Source organism: Somniosus microcephalus, chromosome 13 (assembly GCF_052327205.1).
Source record: "Somniosus microcephalus isolate GS21.2 chromosome 13, FLI_Smic_1.0, whole genome shotgun sequence".
Lineage (NCBI taxonomy): Eukaryota > Metazoa > Chordata > Chondrichthyes > Squaliformes > Somniosidae > Somniosus > Somniosus microcephalus.
In genome coordinates, this window is record NC_140999.1 from 5,885,682 (window position 1) to 5,913,447 (window position 27,766).

At 48.2% G+C, this 27,766-nt stretch overlaps 1 protein-coding gene across 1 annotated transcript in view; it reads right to left on the reverse strand.

Annotated features, from left to right (window-relative positions):
* The window catches only part of yjefn3 (YjeF N-terminal domain containing 3), a 210,265-nt gene that overhangs the window by 23,947 nt on the left and 158,552 nt on the right, over positions 1-27,766 (reverse strand). The window contains exon 3 of the mRNA XM_086004401.1: positions 1,416-1,526. Within this exon, the coding sequence (XP_085860527.1) occupies positions 1,416-1,526 (111 nt within the window). The remainder of the gene's footprint in view (positions 1-1,415; positions 1,527-27,766) is intronic.

Genomic DNA, 27,766 nt, shown 5'->3' on the forward strand with positions numbered 1-27,766 from the left:
GTCCGAGGGTCGTGAAAAGCGCTCTATACGTGCAAGGTCTTTTTCATTATAGTGCTAGTCTTCCTAAATCAGCGATGCAACGTAAAACGCAGATGGCCAAAGTGATAAACGCTAGGCGCAATCCGCGATGTGACTGCAGCCCTACTCTGTATTGGAACATAGTGAAGTGATTGCAGATGGTACCATGGGCACCAGTATCCTTTTCAATGGTTTCTGCCTGTGTTAGCTGTGGCTCAGTAGTTAAAAGTTCCTGGGTTCAAGTCCCACTCCAGACATTTGAGCACAATATCCAGGCTGCACTGTCGGAGGGGCAGTACTGAGGGAGCGCCGCACTGTCGGAGGGGCAGTACTGAGGGAGCGCCGCACTGTCGGAGGGGCAGTACTGAGGGAGCGCCGCACTGTCAGAGGGGCAGTACTGAGGGAGCGCTGCACTGTCGGAGGGGCAGTACTGAGGGAGTGCCGCACTGTCGGAGGGGCAGTACTGAGGGAGCGCCGCACTGTCGGAGGGGCAGTACTGAGGGAGCGCCGCACTGTCGGAGGGGCAGTACTGAGGGAGCGCCGCACTGTCGGAGGGGCAGTACTGAGGGAGTGCTGCACTGTCGGAGGGGCAGTACTGAGGGAGTGCCGCACTGTCGGAGGGGCAGTACTGAGGAAGTGCTGCACTGTCGGAGGGGCAGTACTGAGGGAGCGCCGCACTGTCAGAGGGGCAGTACTGAGGGAGCGCCGCACTGTCGGAGGGGCAGTACTGAGTGAGCACCGCACTGTCGGAGGGACAGTACTGAGGGAGCGCTGCACTGTCGGAGGGGCATTACTGAGGGAGCGCCGCACGGTCGGAGGGGCAGTACTGAGGGAGCGCCGCACTGTCGGAGGGGCAGTACTGAGGGAGTGCTGCACTGTTGGAGGTGCCGTCTTTCGGATGAGACGTTAAACCGAGGCCCCGTCTGCTCTCTCAGGTGGATGTAAAAGATCCCACGGCCACTATTTCGAAGAAGAGCAGGGGGAGTTCTCCCTGGTGTCCTGGGGCCAATATTTATCCTTCAATCAACATCACTAAAAAAACGGATTATCCGGTCATTATCACATTGCTGTTTGTGGGAGCTTGCTGTGCGCAAATTGGCTGCCACGTATCCTACATTACAACAGTGACTGCACTTCAAAAAGTACTTCATTGGCTGTAAAGCGCTTTGGGACGTCCGGTGGTCGTGAAAGGCGCTGTAGGAATGCAAGTTCTTTCTTTCTGAGTCGGAGGGAACTATTACAACGATAAGGTAAAAATCATTTTAAAAGATTTCGATTTTGTTTTGTTGTTAATCTGCCTTCCTCAGAACAATGACAACACCCCAACACACAATAAAACCAGCTCATTGAAGCCAAGGTCGGAGACCACCCCCCCCCCCCACGTCCCAGGTACCTACAAATGTACGAAGATGTCTCGCGCAGACCAGGCCGATGGCTCCATTTTGCTCCTGGCCACAGATCACCAACACTGTCGGCTGCTTCTTTGTGAGGGAGCTCAGCGGATAGGCCTGAGGAGGAAAGAAAGAAGATCATCAGTGCGCTCGTCAACTCTGAACCTTAACCTCAGGAACAGGGGTGCCATCTCCGAGTGGACGTATTAAGAACATAAGAATTAGGAGCAGGAGTCGGCCATTCGGCCCCTCGAACCTGCTTCGCCATTCAATAAGATCATGGCTGATCTTTGACCTCAACTCCACTTTCCCGCCCGATCTCCATATCCCTCGATTCCCCTAGAGTCCAAAAATCTATCGATCTCAGCCTTGAATATACTCAACGACTGAGCCTCCACAGCCCTCTGGGGTAGAGAATTCCAAAGATTCACCACCCTCTGAGTGAAGAAATTCCTGCTCATTTCAGTCTTAAATGGCCGACCCCTTATCCTGAGACTGTGACCCCTGGTTCTAGGCTATCCAGCCAGGGGGAAACAACCTCTCAGCATCTACCCTGTCAATCCCCCTCAGAATCTTCAATGAGATCACCTCGCATTCTTCTAAACTCCAGAGAGTATATTCCTGGATGTTTCATCGCATAAAGGACCTTTCACCACCTCAGGACGTCCCAAAGCGCTTTACAGCCAATGAGGTACTTTTTGAAGTTTAGTCACTGTTGTAATGTAGGAGACGCGGCAGCCAATTTGTGCACAGCATGATCCCACAAACAGCAATAATGACTGACGTAATAAAACTCACTACGCTCTTGGTTTGAGTGTAAAGCAAGGCTTTAATCAACTTGTTTCACAACATGGAGGTCTAATTGTACTTCACTAGTTCCTTGTCTTTACAAAATGTCCCTGGAAAGCTGGGGCTGACGCCCGAGTATTTATACTCCTTGGACGGCGCCACCAGCTGGCCGCCAGTGTTAGTTCATAGGTAGTTTCTCGATGATGAGATTTATGACAATGACCATATTAATCTGTTTTAGTGATGCTGATCGAGGGGTAAATATTGGGCCAGGGCTCCGGGGAGAACTCCCCCTCCTCTTCTCTGAAATAGTGCCGTTGGACCCTCCCTCCAACTGGCCCCGCCCCCACGCTCCCGTCATTGGTCACCCGACACGTCCATCGTCACGGCGCCCCGCCTTCCCACGGGCAATCGGAAAGCGAATAGACTCTTCGTTACCGATTGGATTAATCTTGACTGTCAGTCAATCAGCCTTTTTTTTTCCACATCTGCGATATTTTTTATAACGTGTAAACAGAAGCATTGAATGAAAATGAAAAAAGAACACACAGTTTTGCTAACGCTCTTATGGTTTTTTTTCTCCCGGGGTGTCGCTCACAGCCGTGTCCTTGAAATTGATCTTTAATTCCTGGAGACTCCAGGGCAATTCCTGGAGGATTGGCAACTCTACCCTGGAACTGTCACCATCTTGTAGAAATTAGAGAAAGAGCCAGCGACAGATGCTCTCGCTCACTAACACACAATGGTCTGGGTCTGCCGCACATTAAAGAAAGAAAGACTTGCATTTCTATAGCGCCTTTCACGGCCACCGGACATCTCAAAGTGCTTTACAGCCAATGAAGTACTTTTTAAAGTGCAGTCACTGTTGTAATGTGGCAGCCAATTTGCGCACAGCAAGCTCCCACAAACAGCAATGTGATAATGACCAGATAATCTGTTTTAGTTACGTTGGTTGAGGGATAAATATTGGCCCCAGGACATAACTCCCCCCTGCTCTTCTTCAAGATAGCGGCCGTGGAATCTTTTACGTCCACCTGAGAGCAGACGGGGTCTCGGTTTAACGTCTCGTCTGAAAGATGGCACCTCTGACAGTGCAGCACTCCACTGCAGTGTCAGTTTAGATTTTTATGTGCTTAAGTCACTGGAGTGGGACTTAGAACCCACAACCATTCTGACTCAAAGGCGAGTCATGCTACCAACTGAGCCACAGCTGACACACTAAGGTAAATACTTAGCTGAATCACAGGTGTGCTTGTTGATGGCCCCTTCCATTAGGTGTCAGTCGTGGCTCAGTGGGTAGCACTCTCTCGCCTCTGAGTCAAAAGGTTGTGGGTTTAAGTCCCACTCGAGCAGGCAATCCAGGCTGACACTCCCAGTCGGAGGTGAGGTCTTTCAGCTGGGACGTTAAACCGAGGCCCCCTCTGCCCGCTCAGATTGACATAAAAGATCCCATGGCGCTATTTTGATAGGAGAACAGGGGAGTTCTCCCTGGTGACTTACAACAGTGACTACACTTCAAAAGTACTTGATTGGCTGTAAAGCGCTTTGAGACGTTTTGAGGTTATGAAAGGCGCTGTAGAAATGAAAGTTCTTTCTAAGCATGGGTATTTTTTTAAAATCTGTGTCCTCTGGTTATTGTCCCTCCTGCCACTAGCAACAGTTTCTCCTTATTTACTCGATCAAAACCATTCATGATTATGAACAGCTCTATCAAATCTCCTCTTAGCCTTCCCTGCTCTAAGGAGAACAACCCCAGCGTCTCCAGTCTCTCCACTGTAACTGAAGTCCCTCATCCCTGGGACCATTCTAGTTTTTTTCTAGTATGTTTTTTTCAGTGGCTCTGTTCCACAGTGTAGTCTGCCTCCTGTCTCCAGGGTATATTGTACTGCATCCTTGCTGTAATATCCACGTGATGGTATCTCTCCCTATCCAATCTGTAGCTTGAGAGTTGGGCTGTTAAAAAAAGCATATGGGATCCTTGGATTTATTAATAGAGGCAAACAAGGAAGTTATACTAAAGCTTTATAAAACCTTTACAAAACTTCTTCTTCTTCTTAGGCAGTCCCTCGGAACCGAGGATGACTTGCTTCCACATTAAAAATGAGTTCGCAGGTGACTGATGAGTCCAAATGGGGGACCGACAGTCTCTGTCACAGGTGGGGCAGACGGTGGTTGAAGGGGCGGGTGGGTGGGGTGCTTGGGTTGACGTGCGCTCCTTCCGCTGCCTGCGCTTGGCTTCCGCTTGCTCCCGACGAAGAGACTCGAGGTGTTCAGCGCCTTCCCAGATGCTTCTCCTCCACTTTGTGCGGTCTTGGGCCAGGGATTCCCAGGTGTCGGTGGGGATGTTACACTTTTTCAAGGAGGCTTTGAGGGTGTCCTTGAAGCGTTTCCTCTGGCCACCTGGGGCTCTCTTGCCGTGCCGGAGCTCCGAGTAGAGCGCTTCTTTTGGGAGTCTCGTATCGGACATGCGGACAATGTGACCTGTCCATCGGAGCTGATCGAGCGTGGTCAGAGCTTCGATGCTGGGGATGTTGGCCTGAGCGAGAACACTGACGTTGGTGCGCCTATCCTGCCAATGGATTTGCAGGATCTTGCGGAGGCAGCGTTGGTGGTACCTCTCCAGTGCTTTGAGGTGTCTGCTGTACATGGTCCATGTCTCTGAGGCATACAGCAGGGCGGGTATCACTACTGCTCTGTAGACCATGAGCTTAGTGCCGGGTTTGAGGTCCTGGTCTTCAAACACTCTCTTCCTCAGGCGACCGAATGCTGCACTGGCACACTAAAGGCGGTGTTGGACTTCGTCGTTACAAAACACTGGTTAGGCCTCAGCAGGAGCAATGTGTTCAAATGTCGGCACCACACTTTAGGAAGGATTTCAAGACCGTAAAGGGAGAGCACCTTCACCACACGGACTGCAGCGGTTCAAGAAGGTGGCTCACCACCACCTTCTCGAGGGCAATTAGGGATGGGGCAATAAATGCTGACCTTGCCAGCGACGCCCACATCCAATAAATGAATAAATTAAAAAAGAAACTGCTCCGTGCCAGTGTTTCTGCTCCACGCGAGCCTCCTCCCACCCCTCTTCATCTCACCCCATCACCATATCCTTCTAATCCTTTCTCCCTCGTGTGTTTATCCAGCTTCCCCTTAAATGCATCTCCGCTATTCGCCTCAACCACTCCCTGTGGTAGCGAGTTCCACATTCTCACCACTCTCTGGGCAAAGAACTTTGCTGAGGTACATCAGTGAAGCAACATGGCCCCGTTATGGCCAGTCCCACCATGCAGAGTGTGCGAAATTAAACCGTCTGGAGACTTTCGGAGAGGAACGGGTCAAATGGGCTTCGAGCATTGTGTTAACATGTTAGGTTTTCCTTGGCCAGGCGTTGTCAGCTTTGGCCCAGTGGGTAGTGACATGAATCAGTCATTCATGAAAGAAAGACTTATGAAAAAATACTGAGCGGCCTACAGGTGGCACTGTCCAGGGAGAGTACGGGCACGGGCCCAGCTTGCGCAGGACATTCTTAACAGGAACTAGTGAAGGACACAACTAGACCTCCATGTTGTAAAACAGTTGATTAAAGCTTTGTTTAACGCTTAGGCCAAGTGCCGAGTAGTTTTCTTACGTCAGGCAGCACTCTCACTTCTGGGTTAGAAGGTTTGTGGGTTCAAGTCCCACTCCAGAGACTCGAGCACATAATCCAGGCTGCCATCCCAGTGTAGTGCTGAGGGAGTGCTGCCCTGTCAGAGGTGCCATAATTTGGATGTGACATTAAACCGAGGCCCCCCGCCTGCTCTCTCAGGTGGACGTAAAAAATTCCATGGCCACTATTTTGAAGAAGAGCAGGGGTCCTGGGGCCAATATTTATCCCTCAACCAACATCACTAAAACATTATCTGGTCATTAACACATTCCTATTTGTGGGAGCTTGCTGTGCGCAAATTGGCTGCCGCGTTTCCTACATTACAACAGTGACTACACTTCAAAAGTATTTCATTGGCTGTAAAGCGCTTTGGGACGTCCTGAGGTGAAAGGCGCTATAGAAATGCAAGTTCATTCATCATATATAAATAAAAACCTTACTTATTTCGGAAACTGAGCCTCGAACTATCGTCAGCGTTTGATAGCAAGTCTGGCCTGTATAATACCACAACCCATGTGGCATGGCACAGGTGTTCCAATATAAGGACTGATCCCATGATCCTGCGCTCCCAATAAGAGCTGAGCTTGAAGGCAGCGCTTTGCGGGGAATCCTGGGACCACGGCCTGTGAACTTCCACTCATTAGATTTACAGACGGAACATTCCGGTCCAAATCCTGCCACATGTTCCTTGCGCACGAGGTGCGAGGTGTGAGGTGTGGCGGGGGGGGGGAGGGGGGGTTGCCACACTGGGAGTTGAGGATCAAGGAATCAGACCTACAATTCCCCCACCCCTCCCCCACTTTGGACGTATCACCAATCGTCAGAAAAATAAGGGATGATCCAATGTATTCCTGGGAAATAACAGAAAACGCTGGAAAAACTCAGCAGGTCAGGCAGCATCCGTGGAGAGAGAAACAGAGTTAACGTTTCAGGTCGAAACCCTTTCGTCAGAACTGGAAAAAAAGCAGGAAAAGGGATAGGTTTTAAAGCTCACGATGCGGTCTCCTCTACATTGGGGAGACCAAATGCAGATTGGGTGACCGCTTTGCGGAACACCTCCGTTCAGTCTGTAAGGGGGACCCCGAGCTTCCGGTGGCCTGTCACTTTAATTCACCGCTCCACTCCCACTCAGACCTCACCGTCCTCGGCCTCTTGCATTGTTCCACGGAAGCTCAGCGTAAGCTCGAGGAACAGCACCTCATCTTCCGATTAGGCACTTTACAGCCTTCCGGACTCAATATCGAGTTCAACAATTTCAGATCATAACCTCGGCCCCTATCACATATATATACATATATATATATATTTTCCCTTTCTTTTTTTTAATCCACACTTTTGTCTGGGCTTTTTTCTTCCCTCCCACGCGGCAGCTGTCCTTCATTCTGCCAGCGCCGTTCACACTTCATCGAGAGCCATCCTTTGTTCCTTGAATATCTCTCAATGTCTCTCAATCTCTCCTGCTTTCTGTCCTATCTCTGACCTTCCCTTTTGTTCTTTCATCCCCTCCCCCTTTCCCCAGCCCCCACTTGCTTTAAAATCTATCCCCTTTCCTGCTTTTTTTCCAGTTCTGACGAAGGGTCTTCGACCTGAAACGTTAACTCTGTTTCTCTCTCCACCGATGTTGCCTGGCCTGCTGAGTTTTTCCAGCGTTTTCTGTTGTTATTTCGGATTTCCAGCATCCGCAGTATTTTGCTATTGTATTCCTGGGAAATGCCTGCTGTGTAAAGATCCCATAAATGTTCCGGGTCTGACGTCCTGGTGGTTCAGTGGAAGTACCACCTAGTGTAACTCTGTGCCTGGTCTGGACGGAGACAAGTGATCTCAGTGCTGGGGGCGCGACAATTGAGCTCAGCATCCTCGGCTTGACTAGACTCACAGGTGGCTACTTGGGTGAGGTACAGGAGGGCCACAGGCATCCTCGGAATGAGTGCGCGAACGAGCACTTCGGGGAGAAAGGGAGAGATTTTGGTCCTGGAGGAAGAGGGGAAGGTTCCGAGCCGTTCACACCTGTGACTCCGGCAAGCTGGCAAAAGGGGATTTGGCAACTAAAAGGTTAACTTAAGTGGCAACATTTTCGAACTTCCTTTTCAAAAAAAATAAGAGCAGACGTGAAACTTCAAAGCGGTTATTGAAGAAGAAAGGTATCATTTATAATAGACTGAAGGAAAATGGAGAACAGGTGCGTAATGGAACTCATTCATCTGACAGTGAAGGGTTGACATCTCCTCTCCTCTCCCAACAGCCAGCGATCCAGCTGGTTCCCATACCACCACCAAACCCAAGCTGTAGAACCTCACCGCCACTCCGAAGATTGACGGTTTAAAATCTCCAAACCTACCGTTAAATTTTATACCCCTGGCTAAAGAAGTAAAATCAAAGAACAAAACTAGGCTCACTGCACCTCCGACTAGAACAAGCGAGTCACGAAAACCACATTGGCAATAACTAACAGTGAATAAATCCTCAGGACGCTTGAGAAATTAAGATCCCCTATTGGATGATGCTTCCTTGTCTTCACTGTTGGGGAACTCAACTGAACCATTGGGTTTGTAGAGGCTGAAGATTGGAGGATTAAGGGAAGATTGAAAGGCGGTTCCACAGCATTTGAGGTCCCGGGAGAGAATGAGTTGGAGTTGGAGGCAGTGCGATGAGTCCTCATTCCAGCACAGTGAGGATGTGGGGGGGGGGGGGAGGGAGAGTGTGTCGGGACGGAATTTTTGGAGCTTAGAAGAAACAAGAAAGAAAAGTTCAGAGAAGCAATGGCAATAAGAGCAGTGATTAAATAGCATGGCAAGAAAAACTGTGACAGAGGGAGAGGTTGCAGGGCGAAGATGAGAAAAGGATTACCTGCCAGATGGTGTAAGAACATAAGAATTAGGAGCAGGAGTCAGCCATTGGGCCCTTCGAGCCTGCTCCGCCATTCAATATGATCATGACTGATCTTCGGCCTCAACTCCACTTTCCCGCCCGTTCCCCATATCCCTCGGTTCCCCTAGAGTCCAAAAATCTATCATAGAAACATAGAAACATAGAAGATAGGAGCAGGAGTAGGCCATTCGGCCCCTCGAGCCTGCTCCGCCATTCAATGCGATCATGGCTGATCATCCAAATTCAGTACCTGGTCCCTGCTTTTTCCCCATACCCCTTGATCCCTTTAGCCTTGAGAAATATATCCAACTCCTTCTTGAATATATTTAATGAATTGGCCTCAACTGCCTTCTGTGGTAGAGAATTCCACAGGTTCACCACTCTCTGGGTGAAGAAATTCCTCCTAATTTCTGTCCTAAATGGCTTACCCCTTATCCTTAGACTGTGACCCCTGTTTCTGGACTTCCCGGTCATCGGGAACATCCTTCCAGCATCTAGTCTGTCTAGTCCTGTTAGAATTTTATAAGTTTCGATGAGATCCCCTCTCATTCTTCTAAACTCCAGCGAGTACAAGCCCAATCGATCCAATCTCTCCTCATACGTCATTCCTGCCATCCCAGGTATCAGCCTGGTGAATCTTCGCTGAACTCCTTCCATGGCAAGAACATCCTTCCTCAGATCTCTGTCTTGAATATACTCAACGACTGAGCATCCACAGCCCTCTGGGGTAGAGAATTCCAAAGATTCACCATCCTCCGAGTGAAGAAATTCCTCCTCATCTCAGTCCTAAATGGCCGACCCCTTATCCTGAGACTGTGACCCCTCGTTCTAGACTCTCCAGCCAGGGAAACAACCTCTCTGCATCTACCCTGTCTATCCCTCTAAGAATTTTATGCGTTTCAGAGAGATCAGCTCTCATTCTTCTAAACTTCAGATTGTATAGGCCCATTCTACTCAACCTCTCCTCATAGGACAACCCTCTCCTCCCAGGGATCAATCCAGTGAACCTTTGTTGCAGTTTCTCTAAGACAAGTATATCCTTCCTCAGATAAGGAGACTGTCCAGAGATTCTTCAAAGTGTGAGAGCTCGGGTTGTCAACTCTGGCTTGACATATCCCTGGGGGTTTTATCACATGGCCTCCTGCTTCCAAAAGCCCCGCCCAGTCAAACAGCCTCCCCACCCCCCCATCTCCGCTATTTTCATAGCTAATTAACGAACATGAAAATAAACACTTTTTTTTTAAACGCAGCTATGATTTTTCTCCAGCAGTGAGTATCCCGAGATTAATCCTTAATTCCTGGAGACTCCACGGCAAATCTGGAGGATTGACAACCCTAGCAAGGGCTGATCGGTAAAACCATATAAAAAAAAAGGTTATTGGCATGTTGGAGTTTGTAAATAGGAGCATAGAGTACAAAAGCACAGAGGTGATGCTAAATTTGTACAAACCAGTTCTTTATCCACAGTTAGAGCGCAGTGTACTGATTTAGGTGTCCCATTATAGAAGGGATATTAAAGGCACAAAGAATGTAGATTAACCAGGAATTTTTTTTCGTTCATGGGATGTAGGTGTCGCTGGCAATGCCGGCATTTATTGCCCATCCCTAGTTGCCCCTTGAGAAGGTGGTGGTGAGCCGCCTTCTTGAACCGCTGCAGTCCCGTGTGGTGAAGGTACTCCCACAGTGCTGTCAGGGAGGGAGTTCCAGGACTTTGACCCAGCGACGATGAAGGAACGGCCGATATATTTCCAAGTCAGGATGGTGTGTGACTTGGAGGGGAACTTGGAGGTGGTGGTGTTTCCATACGCCTGCTGCCCTTGTCCTTCTAGGTGGTAGAGGTGGCGGGTTTGGCAGGTGTTGCCGAAGAAGCCTTGGCGAGTTGCTGCAGTGCATCTTGTAGATGGTACACACTGCAGCCACGGTACGCTGGTGGTGGAGGAGGGAGTGAATGTTTAAGGTGGTAGATGGGCTGCTTTGTCCTGGATGGTGTCGAGCTTCTTGAGTGTTGGAGCTGCACTCATCCAGGATATTTGTATTGTTTGTTTGCACTATCTATGCTGTGTTTTTGAGCACTGGGTAGAGTTTGTTTACCGGTCATAGCCCTGGGCTGTAAGACACGGTCGCAGCCAAGGTCTAACGCTCCATTGCCGTCGCTGAAATTACTTAGTGTGTCATTCACGTTTACACCATTACCACACTGAGCGTGTGCGACTCGTGACTCCTCCTTTCACCTTGCCCCAGTGACAGGCCTGTACACACCAGTACTTCACCCTCGTGTCACAGAGCGCAAGATGCTCTCACTGGACACAACTCACGTTTGGAAGAATGGGATCAGCAACTGTACAGCTGGGTGTTTGTGTGGACACGGTGTGTAAACTGCACACACCCTGTGACACACTTTATGGGGATCCTAGTGACGACACCTGGATCCCACTGGGCAAGTAGAAAGTATGGAGAGATTTAACAGAGCTAATTAGGCTGTCTTTCAACTAACTCGTGTTATTATCACACAGATTTCACAGTACAGTGCAGTGTTTGATGGGACAGTGTAGAGGGAGCTTTACTCTGTATCTAACCCGTGCTGTACCTGCCCTGGGAGTGTTTGATGGGACAGTGCAGAGGGAACTTTACTCTGTATCTAACCCATGCTGTACCTGCCCTGGGAGTGTTTGATGGGACAGTGTAGAGGGAGCTTTACTCTGTATCTAACCCGTGCTGTACCTGCCCTGGGAGTGTTTGATGGGACTATGCAGAGGGAGCTTTACTCTGTATCTAACCCATGCTGTACCTGCCCTGGGAGTGTTTGATGGGACAGTGTAGAGGGAGCTTTACTCTGTATCTAACCCATGCGGTACCTGCCCTGGGAGTGTTTGATGGGACAGTGTAGAGGGAGCTTTACTCTGTATCTAACCCGTGCTGTACCTGCCCTGGGAGTGTTTGATGGGACTATGCAGAGGGAGCTTTACTCTGTATCTAACCCGTGCTGTACCTGCCCTGGGAGTGTTTGATGGGACAGTGTAGAGGGAGCTTTACTCTGTATCTAACCCGTGCTGTACCTGCCCTGGGAGTGTTTGATGGGACATTGTAGAGGGAGCTTTACTCTGTATCTAACCCGTGCTGTACCTGCCCTGGGAGTGTTTGATGGGGACAGTGTAGAGGGAGCTTTACTCTGTATCTAACCCGTGCTGTGCCTGCCCTGGAAGTGTTGGATGGGGACAGTGTAGAAGGAGCTTTACTCTGTATCTAACCCGTGCTGTACCTGCCCTGGGAGTGTTTGATGGGACAGTGTAGAGGGAGCTTTACTCTGTATCTAACCCGTGCTGTACCTGCCGTGGGAGTGTTTGATGGGACAGTGTAGAGGGAGCTTTACTCTGTATCTAACCCGTGCTGTACCTGCCCTGGGAGTGTTTGATGGGACAGTGTAGAGGGAGCTTTACTCTGTATCTAACCCGTGCTGTACCTGCCCTGGGAGTGTTTGATGGGACAGTGTAGAGGGAGCTTTACTCTGTATCTAACCCATGCGGTACCTGCCCTGGGAGTGTTTGATGGGACAGTGTAGAGGGAGCTTTACTCTGTATCTAACCCGTGCTGTACCTGCCCTGGGAGTGTTTGATGGGACTATGCAGAGGGAGCTTTACTCTGTATCTAACCCGTGCTGTACCTGCCCTGGGAGTGTTTGATGGGACAGTGTAGAGGGAGCTTTACTCTGTATCTAACCCGTGCTGTACCTGCCCTGGGAGTGTTTGATGGGACATTGTAGAGGGAGCTTTACTCTGTATCTAACCCGTGCTGTACCTGCCCTGGGAGTGTTTGATGGGGACAGTGTAGAGGGAGCTTTACTCTGTATCTAACCCGTGCTGTGCCTGCCCTGGAAGTGTTGGATGGGGACAGTGTAGAAGGAGCTTTACTCTGTATCTAACCCGTGCTGTACCTGCCCTGGGAGTGTTTGATGGGACAGTGTAGAGGGAGCTTTACTCTGTATCTAACCCGTGCTGTACCTGCCGTGGGAGTGTTTGATGGGACAGTGTAGAGGGAGCTTTACTCTGTATCTAACCCGTGCTGTACCTGCCCTGGGAGTGTTTGATGGGACAGTGTAGAGGGAGCTTTACTCTGTATCTAACCCGTGCTGTACCTGCCCTGGGAGTGTTTGATGGGACAGTGTAGAGGGAGCTTTACTCTGTATCTAACCCATGCTGTCCCCCCCCAATGTCCAATATTTTTCTAACTAATAAACAAAGGTATTCAAAGAAAATAAATAGAACACAATTCTTTTTAACAGCACTATGATTCTTCTCCCTGGGTTGATCACAGCCAGAGTGCTGGAGATTAATCTTTAATTCCTGGAGACTCCAGGGTAATCCAGGAGGGTTGGCGATGTGTAAGTCAGCCATATAGTTGAGGAAGGCCACAGGCTCAAACCTCTCTCAGATGGGTGTTAAAGATCCCATGGAATTATTGATTGAGAAATCAACGTCGGCTCAGACTCCCCAGGAGAACTCCCCTGCTCTTCTTCAAAATAGTGGCTGTGGAATCTTTTACATCCACCTGAGAGAAGGCAGACGTGGCCTGTCATAAAACGCAACTTCTACAAGAAGTAACTCAGGAAGTACTACTGAACGGCCAGCTGAGGGCGCCGCCCGAGGAGTATAAATACTCGGGCGTGGGGCCAGCTTGGCCAGAGACAGTCTGGAAACAGGAAGCTAGTGACTACTAACTAGACCTCCATGTTTTGTTACAAGTCGATTAAAGCCTTGCTTTATGTCCAACCAACTGCGTAGTGAGTCTTTATTACGTCAGGGCCTGTGTTTAACGTCTCATCCGAGAGACGGCACCTCCCTCAGTACTGACACCGGATGTGACAGCCTGGGAAGGGAGAACACTGGAGAGGAATAAAAGGAACGAAGTTTGATCGGCAAGAGACGATTGTGTTGGGGGGTATGGTGTCCTAAAGTGCCCAGCAGCTTCCTGATAGAATCATAGAATGTTTACAGCACGGAAGAAGGCCATTCATAGAAACATAGAAGAAACAGAAAAATAGGAGCAGGAGTAGGCCATTCGGCCCTTCGAGCCTGCTCCACCATTCAATATGATCATGGCTGATCCTCTATCTCAATGCCATATTCCCACTCTCTCCCCATACCCCTTGATGCCTTTTGTGTCTAGAAATCTATCTATCTCCTTCTTAAATATATTCAGTGACTTGGCCTCCACAGCCTTCTGTGGTAGAGAATTCCACAGGTTCACCACCCTCTGAGTGAAGAAATTTCTCCTCATCTTAGTCCTAAATGTCCTACCCCATATCCTGAGACTGTGACCCCGTGTTCTAGACCCCCCCAGCCAGGGGAAACATTCTCCCTGCATCCAGTCTGTCTAGCCCTGTCAGAATTTTATAGGTTTCAATGAGATCCCCCCTCATTCTTCTAAACTCTAGTGAATACAGGCCTAGTCGACCCAATCTCTCCTCATACGACAGTCCTGCCATCCTAGGAATCAGTCTGGTGAACCTTCGCTGCACTCCCTCTATGGCAAGTATATCCTTTCTTAGGTAAGGAGACCAAAACTGCACACAGTACTCCAGGTGTGGTCTCACCAAGGCCCTGTATAACTGTAGTAAGACGTCCTTGCTCCTGTACTCAAATCCTCTTGCAATGAAGGCCAACATACTATTTGCCTTCCTAACTGCTTGCTGCACCTGCATGTTTGCTTTCAGTGACTGGTGTACAAGGACACCCAGGTCCCTTTGTACATCAACATTTCCCAATCTATCACCATTTAAATAATACTCTACCTTTCTGTTTTTCCTACTGAAGTGGATAACTTCACATTTATCCACGTTATACTGCATCTGTCATGTATTTGCCCACTCATTCAAATTGTCTAAATTGCCTTGAAGCCTCTTTGCATCCTCCTCACAACTCACAATCCCACCTAGTTTCGTGCCGTCAGCAAACTTGGAAATATTACATTTGGTTCCCTCATCCAAATCATTGATATATATTGTGAATAGCTGGGGCCCAAGCACTGATCCCTGCGGTACCCCACTAGTCACCGCCTGCCACCCCAAAAAAGGACCATTTATTCCTACTCTCTGTTTCCTGTCTGTTAACCAATTTTCAGTCCATGCCAGTATATTACCCCCAATCCCATGTGCTTTAATTTTGCACACTAACCTCTTATGTGGGACTTTATCAAAGGCCTTCTGAAAATCCAAATACACCACATCCACTGGTTCTCCCTTATCTATTCTGCCAGTTACATCCTCAAAAAACTCCAGTAGGTTTGTCAAACACGATTTCCCTTTCATAAATCCATGTTGACTTTGTCTAATCCCGTTGATATTTTGTAAGTTTCCTGTTATCACATCCTTTATAATAGACTCTAGCATTTTCCCTACTACTAATGTTAGGCTAACCGGTCTGCAGTTCACGGTTTTCTCTCTCCCTCCTTTTTTAAATAGTGGGGTTACATTTGCCACTCTCCAATCTGCAGGAACTGTTCCATAATCTATAGAATTTTGGAAGATGAGAACCAATGCATCCACTATTTCCATGGCTACCTCTTTTAGTACTCTGGGATGCGGATTATCAGGCCCTGGGGATTTATCAGCTTTCAGTCCCATTCATTTCTCCAGCACTATTTTTTTACTAACACTAATACTAAGTTCCTTTAATTCCTCCTTCTCACTAGACCCTTGGTTCCCTAGCATTTCTGGGAAGTTATCTGTGTCCTCTTCCGTGAAAACAGAACCAAAGTATTTGTTTAATTGCTCAGCCATTTCCTTGTTCCCCATTATAAATTCTCCCATTTCTGACTGTAAGGGACCTACATTTGTCTTCACTAATCTTTTTCTTTTTACATACTCGTAGAAGCTTTTACAATCCGCTTTTATGTTCCTTTCGGCCCGTTGAGCCCATGCCGGCTCTCTGCAAGAGCACTCCAGCTAGTCCCGCTCCCCCACCCTTTCCCCTTAGCCCTGCAAATTCTTTTCCTTCAGGTACTTAATCCAATTCCCTTTTGAAAGCCACGATTGAGTCGGCCTCCACCAGCCTTTCAGGCAGTGGGTTCCAGATCCTAACCACTCGCTGCGTAAAAAAAGTTTTTTCTTATGTCGTCTTTGGTAGATGAAGCAATTGAGAAAACTTGCTCTGAGAAAGAACCTTTTGTTGAGAAGCCAGGTGAAGGGCTGAGGCGCACAGCCCCGTGGTAAAAAAGAAGTTGAGGTAAATCAAGACATGTGGCTGGGGAGACACCAAGCTTGGATTTTGAAACCCTGTAGCTTGTGGGAGAAAGATTATTCTCAGGATAAGGAGGTCGGCCATTTAGGACGGGGATGAGGAGAAATTTCTTCACTCAGAGGGTGGTGAATCTTTGGAATTCTCTACCCCAGAGGGCTGTGGAGGCTCAGTCGTTGAGTATATTCAAGACTGAGACTGATAGCTTTTTGGATTGTAAGGGAATCAAGGAATTTGGGGATCGGGCAGGAATTTGGAGTTGGGTTAGAAGATCAGCTGTGATCTTATTGAATGGCGGAGCAGGCTCGAGGGGCCGAATGACCTACACCTGCTCGTATTTCTGATGTTCTTAAGACTGAAGGATGGGAGGAGGTTTCTGGCCTCTTGCGCATCCTCGATTTTCATCGCTCCACCATTGGCGGCCGTGCCTTCAGCTGCCTGGACCCTAAGCTCTGGAAAACCCTCCTTAAACCTCTCCACCTCTCTCTCCTCCTTTAAGACGCTCCTTAAAACCTACCTTTTTGACCAAGCTTTTGGTCACCTGCCTTAATATCTCCTTATGTGGCTCGGTGTCAAATTTTGTTTGATAATCGCTCCTGTGAAGCACCTTGGGACGTTTTACTTTGTTAAAGGCGCTGTATAAATGCAAGTTGTTGTTATTTACAGTTTCACTAGTGTAGTGTATGTGCCTTTAAGTCAGAACTACTTTTTACAGCTCCTGTATACTGTAGTACCGGCAGTGACCACACCCGTATATAAGCTGTGCGCATGCCTCTGTACCCCAGTCTAGAGATTACCCTCCTCCAGTAAAGACCTGTTATTTGTTAATGTACAGCATCCGTGTGATTATTTATCCACTGAACCACGGATCTAACAACTAGCTTGACAAATCTTTTAGGACACCTCTTCTTGTTCTCTGGGGCATAAGTTCAAATCCAGTCGGGTAAGAAGGGTTGAACTAGTTCCTGCTTGGTTTGGGAGGTAGGTAAAGTGGCAAAAACACTGAACAATTATTTTGTATCAGTCTTTACAGTAGAGGACACTAAGAATATCCCAACACTGGACAAACAGGGGGCTCTAGGGGGGGAGGAACTAAATACGATTAAAATCACTAAGGAAGTGGTACTTGGTAAAATAATGGGACTCAAGGCGGATAAATCCCCTGGACCTGATGGCTTGCATCCTAGGGTCTTGAGGGAAGTAGCGGTAGGGATTGTGGATGCATTGGTAATAATTTTCCAAAACTCACTGGACTCAGCAAAGGTCCCGGCAGATTGGAAAACTGCTAATGTAACACCCTTATTTAAAAAGGGTAGTAGGCAGAAGGCTGGAAACTATAGACCTGTTAGCCTAACATCTGTGGTTGGTAAAATGTTAGAGTCCATTATTAAGGAGACAGTAATGGGATATTTGGATAAACATAATTTAATAGGACAAACTCAGCATGGTTTCATGAAGGGGAAGTCATGTTTGACAAATTTGCTGGAGTTTTTTGAGGAAGTAACATACAGGGTGGATAAAGGGGAACCAGTGGACGTAGTGTATTTAGACTTCCAAAAGGCATTTGACAAGGTGCCACACAAAAGATTATTGCTCAAGATAAAAAATCACAGGATTGGGGGTAATATTCTGGCGTGGGTGGAGGATTGGCTCTCTAACAGAAAGCAGAGAGTTGGGATAAATGGTTCATTCTCAGATTGGCAACCAGTAACTAGTGGTGTTCCGCAGGGGTCAGTGCTGGGTCCCCAACTCTTTACAATCTATATTAACGATTTGGAGGAGGGGACCGAGTGTAACATATCAAAGTTTGCAGATGATACAAAGATGGGACGGAAAGTAGTGAGTGAGGAGGACATAAAAAACCTGCAAAGGGACATAGACAGGCTAAGTAAGTGGGCAGAGATTTGGCAGATGGAATACAATACTGGAAAGTGTGAGGTTATGCACTTTGGCAGGAAAAATCATAGAGCAAGTTATTATCTTAATGGCAAGAAACTGGAAAGTACTGTAGTACAAAGGGATCTGGGGGTCCTGGTGCACGAAACTCAAAAAGTTAGTATGCAGGTGCAGCAAGTGATCAAGAAGGCCAATGGAATGTTGGCTTTTATTGCTAGGGGGATGGAATATAAAAACAGGGAGGTATTGCTGCAGTTGTACAAGGTATTGGTGAGACCGCAACTGGAATACTACATACAGTTTTGGTGTCCATACTTAAGAAAAGACATACTTGCTCTCGAGTTAGTACAAAGAAGGTTCACTCGGTTAATCCCGGGGATGAGGGGGTGGTCATATGAGGAGAGGTTGAGTAGATTGGGACTCTACTCATTGGAGTTCAGAAGAATGAGAGGCGATCTTATTGAAACATATAAGATTGTGAAGGGGCTTGATCGGGTGGATGCGGTGATGATGTTCCCAATGATGGGTGAAACTAGAACTAGGGGGCATAATCTTAAAATAAGGGGCTGCTCTTTCAAAACCGAGATGAGGAGAAACTTCTTCACTCAGAGGGTGGTAGGTTTGTGGAATTTGCTGCCCCAGAAAGCTGTGGAAGCTACATCATTAAATAAATTTAAAACAGAAATAGATAGTTTCCTAGAAGTAAAGGGAATTAAGGGTTATGGGGAGCGGGCAGGAAATTGGACATGAGTCTAGGTTCGGAATGGTCATGGCCCTGTGGGTAGTGGAGTGGGCCCAGGGGCCGTGTAGCCTGGTTCTGCTCCTACTGTGTTCTAATTCTGTGTTAGATTTCAGGAGATGGTTTTATTCCTGTTCCTGGCTGGGGTGGAGATCGCCTTTACAGAAGGTAAGTACTGTAGAAAATATAGGGACTGATGTGCCTCAATTATTCCGAGACTCGAAGTTAGCAGAACAAAAGTAAGGCTTTTATTAACTCAGAACATAACACGTAAAATAGAGAGATGTCTACCTTCAGGAGGCTGATGCCCGACTGAAGTTAGATTACAAAGGAGCCAGGTATGGGCGGAGCCCTGCACACAACCAGTTCCAGCACATTCCAATACATAATACATGAGGACTGGGGGAAGGGAAAAGACACAGAAAGCAGGCAGTTACAAGACACAGAAAACAGGCAGTGATGAATGGAATATATTTCATCACAGGGACAGAGTGATCTCCTGGAAGAATTTCGATCGCCTAGATGGGTCGGAGAGGAATTTCCCAGATTTTTTTCTCTCAAATTGGCCATTGGGTCTTTATCTGTTTTTTCGCCTCTCCCGGGAGATCACATGGGTTCGGGTGGATGCAGAGTGATAGAAGATTTGAGGTTAGGATCAGATCAGCCATGATCTTATTGAATGGCGGAGCAGGCTCGAGGGGCCGATTGGCCGACTCCTGCTCCTATTTCTTATGTTCTTATGTTCTTATGAAATGCAGTGAGCTGTAAAACTGCCTCTCTAGTGATGTATCAGGTTGAGTATCACAATTTAGAGACATGTTCCCCTCCAAGTCACACACCATCCTGACTTGGAAATATATCGGCCGTTCCTTCATCGTCGCTGGGTCACAATCCTGGAACTCCCTCCCTAACAGCACTGTGGGAGCACCTTCACCACACGGACTGCAGCGGTTTAAGAAGGCGGCTCACCACCACCTTCTCAAGGGCAACTAGAGATGGGCAATAAATGCCGGCCTTGCCAGCGACGCCCACATCCCGCGAATGAGTGAAAAAAACAATGAATGATGGCTCAACATTTCAATTAAGCAAAGGTTATATCTACATTGGACAAGGCTGTCAGTCTGCAAGGTGGAATTTGTAAGCTAGCATGGACTGTTGAATATGTAGTGGGTTTAGCGTTAGATCAAACATGTTATTTCTTCATTATTCAATGTTAAATTTTAAAGAACCGTAACAGCAAGATCATAAAAGTTCCTACGCCTTTTTGAGGATGTAACTGATAAAATAGATAAGGGAGAACCAGTGGATGTGGTGTATTTGGACTTTCAGAAGGCTTTCGATAAGGTCCCACATAAGAGATTAGCGTGCAAAATTAAGGCACATGGGATTGGGGGCAAGGTATTGACTTGGATAGAGAACTGGTTGGCGGACAGAAAGCAAAGAGTTGGAATAAACGGGTCGTTTTCCGAGTGGCAGGCAGTGACTAGTGGGGTACCGCAAGGATCGGTCCTAGGACCCCAGCTGTTCACAATATATATTAATGATCTGGACGAGGGAATTGGTTGTAATATCTCCAAATTTGCAGACGACACAAAGCTGGGTGGGAGGGTAAGCTGTGAGGAGGATGTCGTGAAACTTCAGTACGATTTGGACAGATTGGGTGATTGGGCAGAAACATGGCAAATGCACTATAATGTGGATAAATGTGAGGTTATCCACTTTGGTGGCAAAAACAGGAAGGCAGAATATTATTTGAATGGCAATAGATTGGGAGAAGGGGAAGTGCAAAGAGACCTGGGTGTTCTTGTGCACCAGTCGCTGAAGGTAAGCATGTAGGTGCAGCAGGCGGTTAAGAAGGCAAATGGTATGTTGGCCTTTGTAGCAAGAGGGTTCGAGTACAGGAACAAGGATGTCTTGCTACAGTTGTACAGGGCCTTGGTGAGACCGCACCTTGAGTATTGTGTGCAGTTTTGGTCGCCTTACCTGAGGAAGGACGTTCTTGCCATGGAAGGAGTGCAGCGAAGATTCACCAGGCTGATACCTGGGATGGCAGGAATGACGTATGAGGAGAGATTGTGTCGATTGGGATTATACTCACTGGAGTTTAGAAGATTGAGAGGGGATCTCATCGAAACCTATAAAATTCTGTCAGGCCTGGACAGACTAGATGCAGGAAGGATGTTTATGATGGCCAGGGAGTCCAGAACCAGGGGTCATAGTCTAAGGATAAGGGGTAAGCCATTTAGGACTGAAATGAGGAGGAATTTCTTCACCCAGAGAGTGGTGAACCTGTGGAATTCTCTGCCACAGAGGGCGGTGGAGGCCAGTTCATTAAATATATTCAAAAAAGAGTTGGATATATTTCTTAAGGTTAAAGGGATCAAGGGATATGGGGAGAAGGGTATTGAATTTGGATGATCAGCCATGATCTCATTGAATGGCGGAGCAGGCTCGAAGGGCCGAATGGCCTACTCCTGCTCCTATCTTCTATGCTTCTATGCCTTTCAAGGGCTGATAGAAGTTGTTGTATTTCACATGCAGGGACGAAACCGGACAGAACACTCAATGCAGCTCAGACAGAAGAGATGATGGCTCCCTATTCCTGACGGCTGTTGCGGGTCACAATAAATGTAACAGGCAAAGTAGTCAGTCAAATGAAGAAGGCCCTTGGGCCCATCTGATCTCATTTTCCCAGAATGCTAACTCCGCCACCAAAGCAGAACACTGCAGATGCTGGAAACCTGAAATAAAAACAGAAAAATGCTGGAAAACACAGAGCAGGCCAGGCAGCGTCCGCGGAGAGAGAGAAACAGAGTTAACGTTTCAGGTCGGTGAGCTGACGAAAGGTCATTGACCTGAAACGTTGACTTTGTTTCTCTCTCCACAGACACCGCCTGACCTGCTGAGTGTTTCCAGCATTTTCTGTTTATATACCGACTCTACTGTCTTTACCACAAGCTTATTCCATTGGCACCCACTGTCAGAAGAATGTTTGGCAGCATCCCAGTGTATTAAATGATCAGCTGGAAACACAAGCACTGTTAAGAAGAAATTCCTTTATCACAATATCCTGCGGGGTAATTTGTTTGTTTTTGACACAATTCCTCCAGGAAGCTCATGCTAATTTGCAAGTGTGTTTTTGTCTTAGATAATAGGATTGTAGCTTTCAAATCTTCCAACCTTGTTATTAGAAGAGATGTTTTGAGAACATAAGAACATAAAAATTAAGAGCAGGAGTAGGCCTTGCGGCCCCTCAATAAAACCTCAACTCCACTTTTCTGCTCAATCTCCATATCCCTTAGAGTCCAAAGATCTATTGATCTCGGCCTTGAATATACTCAACGATTCAGCATCCACAGCCCTTTGGAGTAGAGAATGCCAAAGATTCACAACCCTCAGTGAAAAGATTTCTCCTCAACACAGTCTTAAATGGCCGACCCTTTATCCTGAATCTATGACCCCTGGTTCTAGACTCCCCAGCCAGGGGGAAACAGCCTCTCAGCATCTACCCGGTCAATCCCCCTCAGAATCTTCTTCCATAGATTGGTGGATTATGCAGAATAGACGTTATTGGACAGTTAATACTCTGTTGATCAATCAGTGTAATAAAGAGTTGACTAGAAATGGGTTTGAGGGATCTAAGGGTGACGACAGAAAGAGATGTTCCAAAGGTAATGATGAGCCCTTCGACAGCACCTCCCAAACCCGCGACCTCTTCCACCTAGAAGAACAAGGGCAGCAGGCGCATGGGAACACCATCACCTCCAAGCTCCCCTCCAGGTCACACACACCATCCCAACTTGGAAATATATCAGCAGTTCCTTCACCATGGCTGGGTCAAAATCCTGGAACTCCCTCCCTAACAGCACTGTGGGAGCACCTTCACCACACGGACGGCAGCGGTTCAAGGAGGCAGCTCACCACCACCTTCTCAAGGGCAACTAGGGATGGGCAATAAATGCTGACGTTGCCAATTGGAAAGGATATTGGCGAAATGGTAAAGATGCAATGGAGATCCACTGGGATGGGAGGATATAATTATGATGAGAGAATAAGAACATAAGAATTAGGAGCAGGAGTTGGCCATTCGGCCCCTCGAGCCTGCTCCGCCATTCAATAAGATCATGGCTGATCTTCGACCTCAACACTTTCCTGCCCGATCTCCATATCCCCTTGATTCCCCTAGAGTCCAAAAATCTATCGATCTCGGCCTTGAATATACTCAACGACTGAGCATTCACAGCCCTCTGGGGCAGAGAATTCCAAAGATTCACAACCCTCTGAGTGAAGAAACTCCTCCTCATCTCAGTCCTAAATGGCCGACCCCTTATCCTGAGACTGTGAGCCCTGGTTCTAGACTCTCCAGCCAGGGGGAAACAACCTCTCAGCATCTACCCTGTCAATCCCCCCTCAGAATCTTGTATGTTTCAATGAGATCACCTCTCATTCTTCTAAACTCCAGAGACTAGAGCTGCATGCACTGGAGCACAGAAGATTAAAGAATGGGAGATCTAATAGAAGAGTTCAAAATTCTGATAGAAAAGCTTATTGCTGCTCATCAGTAACAAGGGAGCATAATTTTAAGATTAATAATAAAATTATAAAGGGAGAGGTCAGAAGAAATTTCTTTTCATGCAAAGTTGTTAGAATGTGGAATGCTTTACCACAAGTGACTAAAGACAGAGAATGACTTGAAGAAAAGTATTAAAGGGAACAGGAATATTAGAATATTAGCACATTAAAATAAAGGGCACAGGGATGAACCAAGGAAGTGGAGCAGAAAGCTAGGACCACAGTGGGTAAAATGGCCTCCTCCTGCACCAACATTTTTCCAATTGTGTTCTCTGTGGTAAACTGTGTTTTGTGAAGGGCTCGGGTCAGTCGAGGCGAAACGCAGACAGGGGGCTGCTCGTGATCACTATCCAGTGAGCTGTCGGGCAGTCCAAGTCTGCAGGAACAAGGCCGGCATTGGTTGTGATGGTTGTATCCTCCATGATAAAATGGCAACACTCGTTGACTAGGCTCGTACATGCAGAATGAGAACTTGGGTAAGAAAGAACCAATGACTAGACTACTTCAAAGTGATGAAATGGAGGAAACACAGTAGCCAGTTTTGCACAAAGCAAGATCCCACAAACTGCAATGTGATAATGACCAGATAATCTTTTTTAGTGATGTTGATTAAGGGATAAATATTGGCCCCAGGACACTGGGGAGAACTCCCCTGCTCATCTTCGAAATAGTGGCCGTGGGATCTTTTACGTCCACCTGAAAGGGACAGACAGGACCTCGGTTTAACGTCTCATCCGAAAGACGGCACCTCCGACAGTGCAGCACCTCCCTCAGCACTGCACTGGGAGTGTCAGCCTGGATTTTGTGCTCAGGTCCCACCTATGTCTCACTCTCCATGTACAGTGAGAAGCAGGACGAGAGAACACTAGGCCTAGAAATTCGGTATAGCCCCGTTTGGGGCGTTAGATCTGGCGAAGCGCTAAGAGTACCGCCAGCTGCGACTTAGCGCCACCTGGTGTGATATTGGGTTGTTGCGCCCCTGATGGTGTTTGCGGCGGTAAATCAGGCACTGCACGCGACTTTTAAGGCGCTAACGCGGAGGCGCTACCCAATATCGCTGCGGCGGGGCGCAGCGCAGGTGCTTTCAATAATCACTTTCCCTGAGACACACTGGCGCCGGCCAGCTCTTAAAGGGGCAGGTCAATTGGCATCACCAGACACACTCACTGCCTTGTAGGCCTTCAAAGCGGTGGGAGCCTACCTGTGGTGCACCAGCCTAGCAAGAAATGGAAAGGGTGAGGCAGAGGGCGGAATGCCTCACTGATGGGGCATTGGATGCTTTGGTTGGCGCAGTGGAATCAAGGCCAAGGAAGATGGTCGGAATGTGATTTATGTTTTGGACAGTCTCCCGGGTGTGAGAGGCAGTTATGTGTCAATGTATTAGTTTTGCTTTCTGTTGCCATAGCTTTCTCATGTTTGAAGGAACCACATTTTGTGTAATGAAACACTTTCTTCATTTACAATGGCCATGCCTGCTATTTACATGCATCTTGCCCTTCACAGGCTTGGGGGTATCAGAACGGCTGCAGATCTGGCTGAAGCAGCTGGTACAGCTCAGTCACCACCTCCTTTCTAAATCGCAGCCTTCTGACACACTGCTCCTCTGGCATGTTCATGTAGGAAAACTGCTGTCGGAAAACCCTGCCAGCGTAAGGTCTGCTGTGGCGACGTCTGTTGGCCCTCCTCCGTCTGGCCATGCCCGCCCCCCTCTCCCAGCGTCTCAGTGCCCTTTCCAGATGATTCAGCAGCAGGACGTTCCCCTCCAATGCAGGCCCCATAATAAGTGCCCACAGGAAGGTTCCCCGTTGTCAAGGCTCACCAACAGCAAGGCGATGGTCAGAAGGCTGCTGTTCCTCTGCCAGCGTGGGCCCAGTGGTCAAATGGCTCTCAGTGTGCAGGTCAGCAACTCTTTGTAACTCTCGAGGAAGTTGTGCACCAGAAATGTGTGCCGTTTTTAAACCACACCAGTCCCCTTTAAATAACGCTCCTCCAGCCCGAAAGCGACTTGGTAAGGCCCAGGAAAACTGTCACTAATAGCGCCAGGCGCTACGGAGGGGGGCGCCACTGAATTTCCCGTCTGGGGCGCCGAAAAGGCGTTGCACACTCAGATGACATCATAATTAGCCTGCGCCCATGAGCGGGCGCTAAGCGTTAGCGCCGGCGCTAAATGCATACTCAATATGGGGCGAGGCGCTAAACGCCTTGCGCCCCACTGGAATTTGGCTATTGCCCCAGTTATTGCCCTCTTTAGGTGCTAATCCCTGGCGCAACCAACCGAATTTCTAGGCCTAGGTGTCACCCGCATACCAGGCTTCCACATGGTGCAAGGCGCCGTAGGCCGCGCGCACGGGGATTGCGCTCACTCGAAATTTTGATTCCGGAACGCCCCAGCCCTTCGCTCGCCACGTGCTCAACTGGCATGGCGCGAAAACCGCCATCGACAACGGGACGTGCAGGAAACCCGCAGGACCCTCCTTTAGATAAAACATTCAGCCCTTTTAAATAATCCCGACCTGCGTTCCCGACGTCAGCGCAAACCAATATGGTGGGCTCCCGATTGGAGAGCTGCGGGCGCTTCCTGCCCGCCATATTCGGACCTAAGAATGGCCGGTTAGCACCCCTAAAAAGGGGAGCGGCGCGGCCGAATTGCTGGGCCAGACTGTTAATGGAAATCCCGTTTTAACAAAGCTCAGACTCCATCGAGCGAGACGAAGGATCTTGAAATCCAGACCAGCCTGACCTAATGACTCTTCCACATGAAACTGCAATTTTCCTCAAATTCCATGGTTTATATATGCCCGGTAATATATTTAACAAATGTGGCCGCAAATTGATGTGCTTTTCTTTTTAAATGTTTTATCCTTGCCTTGCAGTGACCTCTAGTCTATCAATTTGGAAAGCATGGAGCTATAATAATGAGGCTTTAGCTCTCTGAAGTCTGCCCTTGTAATTCATTCACCAGATTTTATGCACATTAAACTCCGACCTCCTACTATTCCAACTCTTTTTTTTACTTCACATTATGTGGCTGTGCCATCGCTATTTAGCCCTCTGGAGGTGGACGAGATTGTGGTGAGGAATTTATTAGCGGGGCCCAGGGTCAGCAGTTATCACTCCTGGGTACTGCACAGTTATGGGTTCAGATCCGTCTGTGTGGTACCAGGAAGGCACGGTATTCCTCGTACAACTTTTGCAGACATTAACCCTTTGAGGAAACCACACAGCACAAATTCAACCAACTGGTTACAGAGTAAAGCTCCCTCTACACTGTCCCATCAAACACTCCCAGGGAAGGTACAGCACGGGTTAGATACAGAGTAAAGCTCCCCCTACACTGTCCCATCAAACTCTCCCAGGGCTGGTACAGCACGGGTTAGATACAGAGTAAAGCTCCCTCTACACTGTCCCATCAAACACTCCCAGGGCAGGTACAGCACGGGTTAGATACAGAGTAAAGCCCCCTCTACACTGTCCTATCAAACACTCCCAGGGCAGGTACAGCACGGGTTAGATACAGAGTAAAGCTCCCTCTACACTGTCCCATCAAACACTCCCAGGGCAGGTACAGCACGGGTTAGATACAGAGTAAAGCTCCCTCTACACTGTCCCATCAAGCACTCCCAGGGCAGGTACAGCACAGGTTAGATACAGAGTAAAGCTCCCTCTACACTGCCCCATCAAACACACCCAGGGCAGGTACAGCACAGGTTAGATACAGAGTAAAGCTCCTTCTACACTGTCCCATCAAACACTCCCAGGGCAGGTACAGCACGGGTTAGATACAGAGTAAAGCTCCCTCTACACTGTCCCATCAAACACTCCCAGGGCAGATACAGCACGGGTTAGATACAGAGTAAAGCTCCCTCTACACTGTCCCATCAAACACTCCCAGGGCAGGTACAGCACGAGTTAGATAGAGAGTAGAGCTCCCTCTACACTGACCCATCCAACACTCTCAGGGCAGGTACAGCACGGGTTAGATACACAGTAAAGCTCCCTCTACACTGTCCCATCAAACACTCCCAGGGCTGGTACAGCACGGGTTAGTTACAGAGTAAAGCTCCCTGTACACTGTCCCATCAAACACTCCCAGGGCTGGTACAGCACAGGTTAGATACAGAGTAAAGCTCCCTCTACACTGTCCCATCAAACACTCCCAGGGCAGGTACAGCACAGGTTAGATACAGAGTAAAGCTCCCTCTACACTGTCCCATCAAACACTCCCAGGGCAGGTACAGCACGGGTTAGATACAGAGTAAAGCTCCCTCTACACTGTCCCATCAAACACTCCCAGGGAAGGTACAGCACGGGTTAGATACAGAGTAAAGCTCCCTCTACACTGTCCCATCAAACTCTCCCAGGGCTGGTACAGCACGGGTTAGATACAGAGTAAAGCTCCCTCTACACTGTCCCATCAAACACTCCCAGGGCAGGTACAGCACGGGTTAGATACAGAGTAAAGCTCCCTCTACACTGTCCCATCAAAAACTCCCAGGGCAGGTACAGCACGGGTTAGATACAGAGTAAAGCTCCCCCTACACTGTCCCATCAAACACTCCCAGGGCAGGTACAGCGCGGGTTAGATACAGAGTAAAGCTCCCTCTACACTGTCCCATCA